We start from the raw sequence: 17,413 nt of genomic DNA, 5'->3' as shown, positions 1-17,413 counted from the left end.
TGTTACTTCACTTATAATCAACATTACAAATCTACATAAACTTACCCATTATAGACAGATGACAAGAAGTCTTTATGTAACAGATGAACTATTGTTAACAGTATGATACTATCAGGGACAGCAAGGTTAGGTATACATTGATTAGTTTCCTGTAAAATTAAATATAAAACAGACTCACATTAATATTGACATTAGAAGCTGAAACTATAGAAGTTATTTTGTTTAATTGTAATGCGATGATAATTGACAAATTTTGGTGTTTAACTTCCAGTGGTGTTTATTACTGTGGACATGCCTATCAAGACAAGAAATTGTTAATGAAATATAAATAGGAACCCTGCAATTTACTAAATGGACACACTAAGCAGGATTTTTAGCATGCATATTCACAATGTAGCAGTAGGCAGGATAATATGTCACCCTATCTGTACACATTAATTTACTTCAAGCTGACCAGTCATTGCACTTACTACTAAAATCTGTGTGCTAGGCTGAGAAAAGCAAATACCACTTTTCAAGTCCAGTCTTTGGTTTGACACAGGCAGGAATCAAACCCATGACCTCCTGCACTGGAGGTAAAGATACTTCTATAAGACCAACGAGACAGTTATCAGATGTAATGTTTAAATCTATAAGTATCTATTGTTCCTATATATATTGATGGTAAGTTGATTATGTTCAATCCCTAAAGAAACTTGAAGTTTTATTTATTGGACCAATTTTCTTCCATTCCATCTCCTTTTAATTTCATGTTCATTTTATATCATCCATTGCCGGTTTAACACTTAGACATAGCCTTTTTTCCTCTCCTTCAGCAAAAAAGCACCAACATTTAATCAACTCATCCCTTTTTCATTTATCTTAGCATTATAATTTATAGTACCAACCTTAGTAAATACAGTAACAGCCATCTGAAGAACAGCCATCAGACCTTGTGGTGAGACAAGTGTCCAATCTGGAGGATTAAATCCCACTACATTCTCCCCATCTTGATCTATATCATGTATTGGGGTGTCTGTCTCTAGATTGATGACCTGTAAGGCCTGGGCCACACGGTGCCATAATGTACCCCAAATACCAGTCTCTATGTACATCTGAGCTACAGGACCTTCAGTCTGAAGTATAGATTTTTTATTAAAGAAAAAAAATTAATATTTTTTCATTTGTGTGAAAAGATAAAAAACCAACATCTTCCTTTATTTGTTGTATAGATCAGAACTTTACTCATCAGTAGCAAGAATAAATATGTTTTTCTATTTTTCTGCTGTTTCTAAATAGACGGAAACAATTTTTTATCATTATAATTTATACATGTATGAGCTCATTTGGCTGTCAAGAATTCACTTTATAATTAAAAAGTATTAAAGTGATGAATTGCAAATACAGAGTTTATTTGTACTAGCTTTAGCAAAAGACATCTCTTTTACCTATTTTCATTCATAACATGATATTTTATGTTTGCCACCATTTTAGAATTCAATTTATACACCAATGTATTTTGGTGTTTTTTTTAAACTGTTGGATTGCTTGTGGTCTCAGTTATGTACACAAAGCCTTTTTTTCAAAAGTGAATATTGTATATTATATGTGTGCATTCTGAGGATTGTTACACTTACAGGCATGATACATTTTGTTAACCTTTTGACCTTTTTATGTTTATGTTGTTAGATTGCTATTAAATTGATATATACCTCAAATCTCATTTTATTTGTATTGTTTTTTTCATCCTATCGAGCATCTATAGAAAGATCTATTTTCAACCAATCATATGAAGTTAAAAGTCAAAAATAAAATAGATAAGATAAACAAATTGCTGCAAAAGTGGCTAAAAAGGGATGAATGCAAAATAAGTTGATTTACAGTAGTACATTTATAGTTACTTTACACATATAAAAGACATACAAAGATCAAATTTGTACACACACCTTATGACAGACAGTCATAGCATTGATTACAGTAAGATCTACCTTACCTGTGCCAACATTTCACACAGTAACAATAGTAGTCCATCTAATACTCCATAATCAAATGGACACCTGACACATATCTGAAAAATATAAAGTTTGACAACAAAAACCTTACAGTTTTCGAAACAGTGATTTCCAAAAATATTGCTATATGAAAGTTTTCTATATACAAAAGCTAGTCTGATTGATCATTTTCACAAAAGCCAGGCAAAATATTCTAAAGCTAAAATTAAAAAAAAAAAAGAAAACCACTTCAAAAGCAACCAAACATACAGAAAAGTGCAGTTCCATTAACATTTTAAAACATAAAATAGAAAGAAAAAAAAAAAAAATTTAAATTTTTTATATTTTCCACAAGGACTTTTACTGATTTAAGAAACAATATACTAAAGTGAGTTTTCTATAAAAGATGTGATGAACAACATTATATGTTAAGATTGTTTTAACAGCTAACAGCCGATATGAACAAGATATTCTTCACTAAACATATAGAGAGATGAAACTATACATGTCTTTCCATCATTACAGTGAGAAATTTATCAACTTCGTTGAAAACAAAAAAGTGTACAACATGCACTAAAAGAAAAGGTGTTCGAGTTCTGAAATGATAATGTAGGTGTGATGTCTATTTGGTTTCATTAATTATAAGAGGGAGGCTCAGTTGCCATGTGGTCTAAGTTGTTTATCTACAGTTATCACTACCCTGTCAACTCAAGAGATTGTGAGTTGGGACCCTGCTGGTAGCAAGGTGCGTTTGACTCTGGTCTAACTTAACTAGAACTGCTGTTTTCATGCTGAAGGTTGGTGGTCATTCCATGTACTCTGACTTCCGACACTAATAAAAACTTACAGCCATGATATAGTCATGGTCACTGAAAGTTGCTTAAGACACCAACCAACAAATTTATTCATAACCCTTTTTAAGAAGATGCATCATTTTCATAAGAAATGAAAAGTGTACAACATGCAGAAAAACTGGTCATCTCAATTCAGATTTTTTGTCAAATCAGCATAAAAGCATTAAAGCTTTGAAATTATTATGTATTTATGTTTTGTCACTGATGAAGTCTATTTGTTTACTGTATTATTCAGGTAAATTTAACATAACAAGTAAGAATAAAGAAAGCTGCAATGTAAACATGCCCTCAAGATTAACATCAAACTACCAAGAGAGGTGTGCAAAATAACTACTTCCTGAAGAAAAGCAAGAATGTTATGAGTAATCATACTGCACCAGGTTTCCCATATTGATTTACCTCTTCCTGTTGGTAGATATCTTTTTGTTAATACATTGCAACATTCATGAACTGTGTATTTAATGACAGAATTCACTCTCTTCACTTTAAATATATTAATCCCAATTTGTAATACTGTAAATTCAGAAATTTAAAAAAAAATTTAATACTGTGGATTCATTATTATTCATTGGATACCAATTTTCGTGGATTTCGTGGTTACAGGGGAACCACGAATTCAAATGTTCAACGAATAACAATTTTTTTTTAGGATTGTATGCAGACTTTGGCAAAACCACAAAATCAAATATCCATGAAAATACAATTTTTCCTCAATCCATGAAAATTGGTACCCACAAAAAAAAATGAATCCAAAGTATTGCGAAAATTGCAACATGACAGGTTTCACAAAAAAAAAACCCAGCCTCATATTTTGAATTTGATAGCATTATTTGTATGCAACATTTCTTGAAATTGCAATTATTAATCTGTTGTTCAACAAAAGCAATAAAAAATGCATGCAAAATTTTCTGAATTTTCAGTATTCACAGAGTGGTTGATTTCTTAAGAAAAAGCATTAATTTTCCCCCCACAACTCATCATCTATCTACATGTTTTCCAACTCCTTTTTACCTAATTTTCCACATTTCTACCCCTCTCATGCCCTTCTTTCATTTGTTGCAACCTTAATAATTCAATTATATTTTCTCTCCCCACCTCCTGTCAATACTGGCATTGTTCTGGCTCATTCTATTTCAAGTAGGATTTCTCCTCTTCATTTCCCCTAATTTCTCTGTTGTAGATTCTCCTTTTCATCTCCCCTAACTACTCCCTATATTTACCTGTTGTAGATCAGTAAACACAACCAGACATACCTGTAACATCTCCTCAGGTAAGACTTCTCCCCTTCATTTCCCCAAACTTCTCCCTATATTTACCTGTTGTAGATCAGTAAACACAGCCAGACATGCCTGTAACATCTCCTGAGGTAAGACTTCTGCAGGTCAGTAAACACAGCCAGACATACCTGTAACATCTCCTGAGGTAAGGCTTCTCCCCTTCATTTCCCCTAACTTCTCCCTATATTTACCTGTTGCAGATCAGTAAACACAGCCAGACATACCTGTAACATCTCCTGAGGTAAGACTTCTCCCTTCATTTCCCCTAACTTCTCCCTATATTTACCTGTTGCAGATCAGTAAACACAGCCAGACATGCCTGTAACATCTCCTCAGGTTGGACCTCTACAGTCAGTCCACAGTATATCATCTGACTAAATACCAAAGCTGCAGCGGCCTATAAAATGAAATATGATAAATATATAATACTCTCATCCCTAACCTTATTCAAATAAATATTCAATTTGCTCGACTCATGTCCAGATATGAAACTCTTATCCTCTACTTTGTGTTATTTATTTATTTATATTTGGCTTGAAAAATCAAAATGCAATATCATTTTGAAACAGGTTTTGTACACACATAGACATAGTAGAAGTGTAATATATTTTTTCTTTATTTGAGAAGAACAAATGTCTTTTTTTTTTACCTTAATGAATTCTTTATTGCACATTTGCTGTAACAACTTTCTAAGTTTACAGCTTTTATCTTAGTATCACTCAGGTTAATTTTACCTGATAGTTAGGGGAAGCACTCATTATGTCAGCATTTATACTAAAACAAGTTTTATGATTCCATTCCACAAATGTACATAATAAATGATTGTAAATACACATACAGATCGTGAACTAACTTATTTTTCGGGAAACAACTCCTTTATCAATATTTCCTGTTTTCTACTTGAATTTGGACACAGTGCTGAAAACAAATGTCCATTTTTGACCCTTTTATAAAAAATAAAAAGTTACAAGAAAAAATAAATAAAATAATAGAGTAAAAAAATACTAACTGTATGACTAGCTATTGTAGACTCCAGAAAGATAGAGATCATCACACTAGCTGCATCTGTTATTCTACAATACAAATACAATGTATTGTAACAGTTTCCTTGAGGACACCTTTTATTTCAAAAATCCCAAAATTTGCGAACAACAAAATAATCACCATTCTGTTACGCAAATTCTAAAATTAAAAACTACCGTAGAATAAGTATAACAATGGATTGTTTATTTTCATAGATTTTGTGGCTAAAGATTATATGCCTGTATGCACATTTGTTAAAACCACAAAATCAAATATTCATGAATATTAATTTTGTTCCATCCATGATAATTGGTACCTTGGAAGATCAATGAATCCGAAGTGTTATTCAAATTGAAAACATAAGGCAATCTACAATAATGAAGAAACATGAAATTTAGACCATGGTATCCTATTTGAGTGTGAAGTGTCTGTCTAAAATAAAATGTGTTCCTTTAAGGCAAAAAAGTGTTAACTGAAACCTGCTGAAAAAAATAGTGTTGGTCAATAGGCAAAACTTTTTTATATCAACAAACCCTGGTTAAAGCCTGTTAGCAGTCATTTATCGGAGTTATTTAATGTCAGTCAGATTGGTTTTTATTCGGTTTTATATTAGTACTAAGCAAGTGGTTGACCAAAAAGGACATCGCTGTAAAGAATAATACCAGTGAATATGCAATTTGCAAAATTTTAAGTGAACAATAATGGTTGGTCGGGGTTCAGCAAACTCACATGTTTTTATTTTGGCCTTATTATGATGAATAATTGATTGTAAAGAAGTAATCAAAACGTAAACTCAGTAAAATTAAAGGCAATGAACCGTGAATTTGGGTCAAGGTGACCTACTTCTGATAGTATGTTGTTGGACTACTTAGATTACCTGTTCCAGTCACGAGACTAAAGGTCACCATTTATTACCGGATTTCAAACATAAAAGCTTACAGTCAATAAATTATGATGCCAAGATGTAAAACTTCACCAAATCAACTTGAACACACACACATGAGTGTGAAAATCAAGGTACTTCAACATTCTCAATTTCCTCAGCAGAAACAAGCTCAATTTCAAGAAGAGATAACAACTTACGCAGTTGGCATGGTCTGTAACTGTATAACTATAGTACTGTATATGTGAAGGATCATCTCTATTACAGAATTGACTTCCATGTCTTGGATCTCAACCTATAAATATAAGTCATTTGTTTAAAGTAATAATTTAACCTTCTTTTACTTTAGGGGTCCCAACCAATAAAGAGCTATACTAGAACTAAACCTTATCCTTAACCTAGCCCTACCCCATACCTAACCATAAAGGCTAACCCTAACCCAATCTTTAACCACAAATAAACCCTTACCCTCAAGTACAAGGACCCCTAAAGTATAATGGTCAATAACTTGGTATGAGGCCTCCTTAAGGCAACAATGTTAGTAAACGAAGTTGTCTTTTTTTTTTTGGTTTGTTCTGTCTCATGGTTTACTGTTTAGCAGATGAACTCACATTAAACTTGTAATAGTTTACTGTTATCAAAGGAAAAAATACATGAATGAGGAATAAAAATAAAACTAAATCAGTATGTGTAGCTAATTATTACCTTTCCTATAAGGATCCCCATCAGAGAATAAAACTAAATATTACCTTTCCCATAAGGATCCCCATCAGAGAATCCATATGCTGTACTTGATTAGAAATATATGAACACAATGTGGTAGACACTTGGCAACAGGCATACATTATCTGAAATACACAAACAGAAAATAACTAGAACCTGAATAATGAAATGATATTTATTTGCAACCTTGTGTTTGGAACATATCTAAAATATATTAAGATCAACAGGACGGAATTCTGTAAATTTCAAATTTCTGCATACATTTATTATTGTGAATGTTGATCAATCGACAAAAATGTGAGATCATTTATTCTGATTTCAGAAAATGCTAAATACAAATAAGTCTATCAAAAAATTGTAAAGGGTTCCATGGAACCCTGTGTCTTGCCTGCAATTGCTGCTTTCAGCGTAAAAGTTTAATGTAGGCTGCCACAAACTAAGTCCATTTATCAGTAAAATTATTTTTTTTCTTCAGATGACATTTTTTTTATCTTGAAAGTTTCTGTGCAAGTTTTGTAAAACTCAATTAGGGTTTGACATTAACATTGTATCTGATATCTGAAAAACTTAACCTTTGGACTGTATCTTAAAGTTAACTACAAAGACAAAAACTAAGTCCATTTATCAACAAAATACAGAAAATGAAAATATTATTTTAAAAATTTTGGTCTGGATACTGTCTTTTGAGTATTAAAAAGCTTCTTTTCAAGTTTCATAAAATTCCACGAAGGTTTGACAAAGTTATTAATCTCTAAAAAATAAAATTAACCGCCGACTGAACCTGATGTGATGTGAAGCCGCTGATGTCGTCGATGGAATGTATCATTGTCTCATTTCTGCAGGCTCAACAGAGATGAATTTTTATTTTTATGAAACCTATTTTTTGCACAATTTTTTGAAAAAATAAAAATATTGCAAACATTTCTGAATTTACAGTATTCAGATTTGTTAGTCATGGAAATGTTTGTGGGTATTTATCTTTATAGCCCAATAATGTAATAATAATACCCTTTTTTATGTTGTAAAATTGGCTATTTTTCATATGTACCTTGTTAGTAGTTTCTTTTATCTTTCTCTCTTCATATCAACTAATAATTTTGACACTCAAAACTTTTATCAATCCTGCCATTTCTCATTGTTATTCACAAGAACTGTTGCATATAGATAGGTATCTAGTTCTTCAATTTAATGAAAATAGCAAAAAAAAAACGAAAAAGAAAAGGAAAAAAAATTACCCCAAAATATGTATCTATAATAAACTGTTGACACAGAGATATGTCTCGCCTGTAAGTTATTTTGATAGTAAAATGCATATTAAAACAATACTTTAACATGAAATGTATGCAAAATATTCGAATTCGATGAACCATTTATGAAGATACAGGGCAAAATAATTTCCAAGGAAATAAAATATGCCAATGCTAATACAACTGCATAACAAATAGACCATGACTGAGGGACAAGGCCAAATATTCTCCATAGAAATGAGATGTGTCATACCAAATACATTGACTTATTTTAAGTGGTTTTCCTTACACTGACCTAATCACAAGCTTTACCAAATTGTTGATGCTACCACCAACTGAAACAGCATGCCCAAGTCTTGCTTTTTGAGACATAAATCAAGATACAGAAAGGACATTAGTTTCACAAGTGGCATATATTATTTTTCCAGTACAAACACTTACTTTGAGGACATTTGTACAGAAGAGGGGATGTCTCAGTAACATAAAGAATTCATCTGTCTGTTTCTCATTCCCTTTACAAGCCATCTTGTCTCCTAAATAATGTCCAATCTAAAATGATAAAAAAAACCTTTGTAGGATTTTTCTATACAATATAATTCTATGAAATAAATACATTAAGTTGTATTATGAATTACAGCACACATATCACCAGCATATATTGGTCATACAAAAAGCATGAAACATTTGTAAAGCAAGTAAAGTCAATAAATCCCAAACAAAGTCAATAAATCCAGCATACATTTACAGTATATCACCCTTTTATATGTCCTGCTTAAACATTTGACCTTTTTCTGAACTCCATAGGTTTAGTTTACTCCCTTCTGTCATTTCTCTGAACTTCATGACTTTAATTTTGCCAACCTCTATCTTTTCTCTGAACTTCTTGATTTTAGTTTGCCCCCATCTGTCCTTTCTCGGAACTCCATGACTATAGTTTAGCCCCCTTATGTCCTTTATTCATTCTCCATTAATTTATTTTTGCTCCCCTCTGCCTTTTATTTGAACTGCATGACATTAATTAGCTCCCCTTTGCTCTTTATTTGAACTGCATGACATTAGATTTATTCTCCCTTGACAATGATATCAGATGACACAAAAGTCTTGTCGTTTGTCTTTATTTTGTCACTTTGAACTAGATTAATCACAGGTTCTAATGTAGTCAAAATTAAAGGAGATAACTTTACCTTTCTACGACCATCAACAGCATCATCCGCAGTAAGAGGCAAATTAACCATGGCGGCCACAGTAGTTACACCAAGGGAGATTAGCATGTCCATTCTTTCCCCTGCTATGTCTTCATTTCCATCTGTAAGTTCTAAAAGAAAATATATCAACATTATATCTTATCCAGTGTCTGTAAAGTCCATTTTGTTCAATTTTGTTCAAATGAAACACTAACATATTGACACAATATATACTGTTGTTTCAATAATTTTCCTGGGTACCAAATCTTCGTGGATTGTGCAAAAATTGTGTTATGAATATTTGATTTCCTGGTTATGTTAAAGTCTGCTGACAACCTATACAATGTTCATACTTCATTGAACAGTCAATTTGTTGTTCACCTATACCAAATAAATCAACAATAATTGCGCAGCTGGATACGACCGCAGAGGTCCAACCCTGAACAGTTGGGGCAAAAATGGACACAATATTCGCACTTGATACAGGTCTGAATTTGGATTGTAATTTAATATTTGACACATAATAGGTTTCTGACACAGAATAACTGTAGTCAAAGAACTAAGAATTGGTTATATGATTTGATATATTCAATTTTTTGCTTTGTGCAATACACTGTGCCTGTGCGAATTGACCCCCCCCCCCACCCCACCCCCCCAAAAAATAAATAAAAATTAACCCATTTTTTTTTTGCTTTTGTGCAATACACTATGCTGTTGCGTATTGACCCCCCCCCCCCCCCCCCCCCCCCCCCAAAAAAAAAACAAAAAACCCACCCTTTTTTTGCATAAAAAAACAATGTGAAGAAATTTTGTTTAATTTCTGAAATCTGAAAAAATTGCCCCCCCCCCCCCCCCCTTTTTCCAATAAAGAAATTCTTTCTCTCAAGATATAGTCATAATCTCAATTCAAATTACCAATGGAGTTTGCAACCATAATTACCCATTTAAATACATCTTGAAAGTCTTAAATAGATAATTTAAAAGCAGTGTAAGGGAGGTTATCCAACATTGTTCAACATTGTACAATTTTGTTTTTGGATTACCTCCCTTACACTGCTTTTAAATTGTCCATTAACCAGGAAACCCTTGTTTTTCCCTCTTTTTTGCCCCTAATTCCTAAACGGTTTGAGCCATAACCCCCCAAAGCTAATCCTAACTATCCCTTTGTGGTATGGAAACTTGTGGTATAATTTCAGAGAGATCCATACACTTAAACACAAGTTATTGTCTGGAAACTAGCAAAATGCCTTTTTGGGCCTCTTTTTGGCCCCTTATTCCTAAACTGTTAGGACCATAACCCCCAAAATCAATCCCAACCTTCCTTTTAAGGTATTGAACCTTATGGTAAAATTTCATAGAGATCCATTCACTTAAACTAAAGTTATTGTGTGAAAACCAATGTGTCTTCGGACGACAACGTCATACCAATATACGGTCGTATAAAAAAGTACTCCTCGAATAATAATGAATCCACAGAACAAATTTACCAACTTCAAGTAACAAACAATATTGGTATGCAACAAATGAATTTATTGTCTATGTGAAGGGCAGCAGTTAAAGCTGTGTTTATTTGATATAATAATTATTTCCTGGTACAAATCATGTCTCATGAATTGTCCACCTTTAATTGTTTCCATGAGGGTGCCTCGGTGGTGGAGTAGTCTAAATAGTTCATTTGCAGTTTTCACTCGTCTGTCAATTCTGAGGTTGTGATTTCTAAACCACTCGTGGCAGGGTGTTTGACTCCAATCTTAATTGACAAGGATTGCCTGTTTCCCTGCTGAAGGTTGGTGGTCTTTGACCAGGCACTCTGTCTTCTCCATCAATAAAAACTGGCCACCATGATAAAGCCAAGAATGCTGAGAGTGGCCTTAAACATCAACAAACAAACAAACAAACATTTTTTTTCTTCCCAAAACATTAATACCTATACTGTTGCAGAATAATATTTTGGGAAAAAACAAGGAAATATAAAAATTTATAAAAAGCAACACAAGCATCGAAAAGCAAACATCTTAAAGACATTTAAGAAGTAAAACCTATCAAGTATTATAATATAGTCACTCTTCAAGACCCTGCTTGCATGCTTTCTTAGAGTTCTATCTCTTACACCCATGGCTAGCATGCTTTCAAGTTCTTTAACAACTGACTTGTTTACTCTCAAGTCTTTTCACAACATTTCAATCATCCAAGATATTTAATAATGCATGCGGGTAAGCAATGCTTTTGTAAAGTACTTTGAAGTGAACAGGTTCTTCATTTTCCATGGAAGACATAGGATCGAGAAAAGGTCAAAGGCGAAGCACTGAAGGTCAAAGGCCATGCACTGAAGGTCAAAGGTGATGCATTGAATCTAAATGTGAAGTAAATACTGATGAATATCTGTTGAATGAGAAACAGTATATACAATAAGTGTTAGTTAGATAATCTTATACCAGGATGGATATTCAATATATAAAATTGATCACACATTTATCTACAAATGGATTTTTCAGGCCAATTAACAGATATTTATAAAGGTTGGTTTGTAATTCACTTAAATTTCACCTTATAAGACACCTAATATGCGTTGTAATCTCAATGTTTAAATGAACAGTAAAATACATAATTTCAAAATGCATCTAAATTATTCATATCTTCATTTATAAATCAAAGAAATACTGTAATTTAATTTATCAAACATTACAAAAAAATCAGGAAACTTGATCAGTAAATTATCCGCATACAAATTCAAATTTTTTTTCTTCATTTTATTGACTTTTAAAAAAATATTTTTCAGCAGTTTCTCATTCAATTATTGGACTGTATTCAAAATTATCATGGAACACTACATTGTGCCATGCAAAATTGAGTCTGATAATGATTTTCAACAGTGTTTCCAGACTATTCCAAATGAAAATTTGCATGTAAAATAATAAGGCTCTTTTTTTAGAATATCCAACACCCATGCAAATGTATTCTCAACTATGCAAGGAATGTTATTTTAACTGTAACCATCCATGCAGAAATATTAAAAAGTACTTTTGAAACTTCCAATATAATCTTTAAATGGTATAGGTCTAAGTTAATCATCGTTAAAGAGAGATTAATTTGTTTATTACATAGATTCATACACCAATACCAAAAATTGAAAATAAAAAGAGGTTTGTTTATAGAAATGTATTTCATGCTAATGCTATTTCGAGGACTGAGTCAAATTAGTTTCAAAGCTCTGCTTTCCTATTAGTTTTAATAACCAGTTTAATAAAAGTGATATCGTTTTTTATCTATGTAATAACTAAATTTAAGAATGCAATAATAACATAAATGTGGTGCAATAGCTTCTTACCTTCCAGTATGTCCCATTCTATAGAAACCATTTTAGTTACAATAAGCATAAGTATTAGTACAAAAAGAAATTTAAAATTGTTCATTTTTTTATATTACATTAATTTAAATAATTTAATGTTGATTTTACACTGAATCTTTCTGCTAGCTTCTTAATTTGTGAAGACTCATCCTTTCTTTTAAATCCAATTTTAACCTCTAACCTCTCGTATGACTTTTCTTTCATATGAAAACAATTTAATAGAAAAACATCTATTCCATTCAACACTGTTCAGTCTATAAACTCTATTTATTTACCGTCAAGCCTGAAAGGATGACCCATCCCAAGTGATCAGAAGTGAATGTATTTAGTAGATTTGTTGAAAAAAGTCACATTAATTAAATATTTTTTAAAGTGTTGGGATAGTAATGACACTAGTAGATATGGCATGTAACTGATAAACAGTTACAATTTACAAAATTAACTTTTTTTAAATACTGTAAATTCAGAAGTTATTGCGAGGTTTTTATTAATGCTAATAATGTGACTGGGTGAGTATCACAATTATAAGAACTCGCATTCTGATATCAGAAACTATAACTGTATGAAGATTTTCCCGAAATCACAATAATTAATCTCGCATTTTTGTTCTTTCTTCAAAAATAATAAATGCACACAATAATTTCTGAATTTACAGAAGTCAACTCTTCTTGAACACATAAAACTTCAACTTCATTTTCAAATTAAAGTAGCTAATTATTCAATTAGGTCTAAAAACAGATTAATGTGACCTTTAGAAAAAATCATAAAAATCTAAATGTGTCTACATCCAATCTGTTAATCATGTTAATTGCCACAACTTTCAAAGAGTTGTCTATCTGCTACAAAATGGTAACTAGATAAATGTTTCTATAATAGTAAAGATTTATTACCTATTAACTTTTTTAAGCGAGCTTCTTCCAATTTACAACAAGCAAGTATGGCATCAATAGCATCAGTTTCTTTTGCAGCCAAATGACTAAAGTACTGGTTCCCAATCTTTAATTTGTCTCTTTCCATTGCCTCACATGTATACATGGAACACTGCAGGTCAAATATATATTTTAGTAATGCATGCTGCCTTTGCATTATAAAAAAAGATGAATAAAAAGAGATGCAGTGTATAAATGTCAATGAGACAGCAACCTAATGATACAAATAACCAAAAGAAATCAAGAGACCAACTAACAATAGACAGGTGTCTATACAATATGTCAAGCTCTAAATCACCCAAGTCAAAAGCTATATGTTTGTTTGAATTATCACAGTTATGGGTAACGCATGTGACAGATATTTGAAGTCAATAGTTCAAATTGCAATACTATTGTGTAAACATTGCCAAATAATGGTCAAAACAGGAGAAAATGTGAGTCTTTAATTTTATTTTCAATTCTAAAAATTGTAAAAATCTAGAAGTTTTTCTCGAATAATGAAAAGTATACCTGTAAAATTTCCATCAAACATTATTTCAGTTATCTTGCAAAAATGAGCAATTTATTTTTAACAGTTCTAGCTTTGTTAAATCCAAGTTCTGTTTTTCCACATCTGACAAAATATTCACTTAAAGCCTAACACAGTCATATCAACTACCAATCTGTTTCTTAAGAAACATTCTGTCACTTTGCACCTAAAGACACACATTTTATTATTGCACTCACCAAAATAACTTGTTCTCTGAGTCGTAGATCTTCATCTGATGACACATTCAGTAACTTTGGCACTAAAGACATGTATTCTGTCATGGCGTTTAAGTACATTTGTCCTCTGCAAAAAAGAAAAATGCATAAACTGCACTGTCGTTAACAAGGATGTAATCAAAGTAGGAATATAGTTTCAATACATTTTTCTTGAAAAGTCAATGTCTTCATGGTTAGTGGTAAAAAACATTTTTTCTTGGATTTTGAATTCATGGTTTAAGACTTGTAACCTTACAAAACAATGAAAACTATAATAGAGTGATATAGTGATCACATATACCCAACATTGCAGAAAAAAACCTAATAATATCAAAACCAAGATTTAAATTGAATGTGAGCTGTATTTCATGTTTCATAACACTGTGTCAAAATCTTAAAAGATTTTGTAAATTGGTACTTTCATTTCTATCTGGAATACAATGTACATGCAGTATATCCCCTCCTCAATTAATAAGTTTAGCAAGGGATGACAAAAATATTTAAACAATGAAATAGATAACTTTATCAATGTTTTCTCATACAAAGAAAAACAGATAAGTCCACAGTTTAATCATTTTCATGTTTTTCCTAGAATTAAACCGGACATTAACACTTACACTTCTTTATCGATATCCTCGTTCCAGCTGACCTCACTAGCAAAGTAGGCATTAACCGTTATCACTAAGTCTATAAGTATCTGTTGGCACCAGGGTTGCTAAAAATAAACAATTAAGGAATTTGACATATTAATAACATTAAATTTTTATTACATCACATTAAAAGTTCAAATTGGCACCATGATTGCTAAAAATAAACATGGTATGGAAATAAATAAATTTGGTGTATTTACTGTCTTCTGATTGGTTAAAAGTATTGCCTTTATTTTCAATGTTGTTAATCTTTATGGCGACACGCCCACTCTGGCGTTGTGTATTCATACGCCAACATGTGTGTACGTTGTTATTGTTAATATAAATAATATAAAAAGCTCTTTGAGCCTTATTTTTGATAGAAATTTATTTATAATGAACATATTATAACATTATATTTTTATCACATAAACATTGTGGTACAATTTCAGAGCAATCGAAATACTTATACACAAGTTATTATCCTGAAACTTGAAAAATGCTTGTTTTGGGCCCCTTTTGGGCCCCTAATTCCTAAATGGTTGGGACCATCATCCCCAAAATCAATCCCAACCTTCGTTTTGTGGTATTGGACCTTCTTAAAAAATTTCATAGAGATCCATTCACTTAAACTAAAGTTATTGTCCAGAAACCAATGTGTCTTCAGACGACGATGCAGACGACATCATACCATTATACGATCCCAAAAAAATTTTTGCGGTCGTATAAAAACTAAAATTGGCACCAGGATTGCTAAAAATAAACATGGTATGGAAATTAACATATTATAACATTATATTTATATCACATAACATTAAAAACTAAAATTGGCACCGAGGTTGCTAAAAATAAACAAGATATGGTATTTGACATATTACATTTTGTAATACATTAAACTTTTATTAGATTATACTAAATTTTAAATTCTATAGAGAAAAGGTACACATAATAACCACAACAATATATGTTTTGTTTGGATGTAATTTCATTGCCATATACCCTCATCTTATTCAATTTACAGCAAAATACTTAATTTCAAAGTAAAAAACCAATGCCAATTTTGCAAGTTCAAAGTTATAGATATAAGAAGATGTGGTATGAGTACCAATGAGACAACTCTCCATCCAAGTCAAAATTTATAAAAGTAAACCATTATAGGTCACAGTACAGTCTTCAACACGGAGCCTTGGCTCACACCGAACTGTAAGCTATAAAGGGCCCCAAAACATTACTAGTGTAAAACCATTAAAACGGGAAAACCAACGGTTATATATAAACATGAAATCTTGCTTTTAACTTTGTCCTAGTACTATGCAAATGCTTCAAATCACTGAAACATAATTCAAAATTTTTTTTGGTATTTCTCTTATGGTGGATTGAGAATGTAGATGACATTCAAAATTTCAGGACTTCTGACTTTTTACGAATTGATGGTTGCAAATCACTGTTATTGCCTCAACTAAAGTGCTGAAATTAAATTAAAATTTTTACCATCATATCTATGACTGACATGACTGATGCGTGGCATAACCAATTCCAAACCCGTCCATTTTACATCAACGTCTGATCAAAATGAACAAGATATCTTTTTCCCATTATGCTGTGTTTCAATTTCATTGCCATATACCTACAACTTATTTAATTCACACCAAATACTTTAAACCAACTTATGTTTTAAATTAATTTACCTATGAAATTTTTGCAAGTAAAAACCTACCAAAATATATATGTCATCCATGGATCTTCTGTTGTATGACCTCATCAACAAAGAAAGCAAATCTTAAAAATTTGACAACTTCTAAGTCAGCCAGAAAGGGCTCAACATAAAAAAGTATCTGAGTGTGAAAATACCTTGCTTTTTCAGTACATCATTCTTCAACACTAACCTGTCTGACTGTAGGTTTGTTCAGGATATTATGTATCATTTTAAGTGGCTGCTGAGGAATTGATAAAGCCTTCACAAATGTCAGGATCCACTTCAAATCACTGGAAATATAGTACATTTCAATCTTGATTTGTTTAAAATATAACAAAATTTGCAATTAAAAAAAATGCTTGGGAATCACTAGATTTTAATGTCAAACATTATTTTAGTGATATAACATACCTTAAGGGATGTTACTTACATTCAAATTTAGGATAATAAAAAAGTGGCAGCCCCATTTTCTATATATATGGAACCAATGTATTCCAAAATACCCCCTATAAGTTAATGCATTACCTTATTAAATAATCCCTAGATATAATTAACTAGTTTTAATTCAAATGGTTATTGCAATACAATGTGTAGTAGGCACTCTAATTTTGGGGATATAATATTTTCAATAAACTGTTGACACAGAGATATGTCTCGCCTTTCGGCATAAAATTTAGAAAAAGACAATCTGATGGACAGCAACATTGCTAATTAATTCCAAGTCACTGGACCGTGAACTAGTAGGTAGGGCCTCAAAATGGTCAACAAACTGAGATGTACAGACAGTAATGTAACTTTATAGAAAATATAATTGACTACTGTAAGTAGATCATATCAAACTAACCTAAGCAGAAAACTTAACATTGAAAATTGGTAATGAATTGAAAATCACTGGACCATGACCT

The 17,413-nt window shown here is 31.7% G+C and overlaps 1 protein-coding gene across 6 annotated transcripts in view; it reads right to left on the bottom strand.

Moving 5' to 3' along the window:
* LOC127711558 (serine/threonine-protein kinase 36-like) overlaps window positions 1-17,413 on the bottom strand; it is a 55,741-nt gene that overhangs the window by 14,279 nt on the left and 24,049 nt on the right. For 4 of the 6 annotated variants that reach the window (XM_052217643.1, XM_052217647.1, XM_052217648.1 and 1 more), the window contains 14 exons: window positions 16,699-16,798; window positions 14,801-14,898; window positions 14,166-14,271; window positions 13,401-13,551; window positions 12,490-12,507; window positions 9,162-9,292; window positions 8,419-8,526; window positions 6,757-6,855; window positions 6,208-6,302; window positions 5,111-5,174; window positions 4,388-4,498; window positions 1,973-2,047; window positions 888-1,115; window positions 46-149 (listed from right to left, as the gene is read on the bottom strand). In XM_052217643.1, the coding sequence (XP_052073603.1) occupies window positions 46-149; window positions 888-1,115; window positions 1,973-2,047; window positions 4,388-4,498; window positions 5,111-5,174; window positions 6,208-6,302; window positions 6,757-6,855; window positions 8,419-8,526; window positions 9,162-9,292; window positions 12,490-12,507; window positions 13,401-13,551; window positions 14,166-14,271; window positions 14,801-14,898; window positions 16,699-16,798 (1,488 nt within the window). The remainder of the gene's footprint in view (window positions 1-45; window positions 150-887; window positions 1,116-1,972; window positions 2,048-4,387; window positions 4,499-5,110; window positions 5,175-6,207; window positions 6,303-6,756; window positions 6,856-8,418; window positions 8,527-9,161; window positions 9,293-12,489; window positions 12,508-13,400; window positions 13,552-14,165; window positions 14,272-14,800; window positions 14,899-16,698; window positions 16,799-17,413) is intronic. The other 2 variants (XM_052217645.1, XM_052217649.1) reach the window with 1 other exon arrangement.

The sequence above is a fragment of the Mytilus californianus genome, unplaced genomic scaffold (genome assembly GCF_021869535.1).
Source record: "Mytilus californianus isolate M0D057914Y unplaced genomic scaffold, xbMytCali1.0.p SCAF_8, whole genome shotgun sequence".
Lineage (NCBI taxonomy): Eukaryota > Metazoa > Mollusca > Bivalvia > Mytilida > Mytilidae > Mytilus > Mytilus californianus.
Note: the sequence above shows the minus strand (reverse complement) of the source record. Positions and strands in the feature narration are given on the sequence as shown.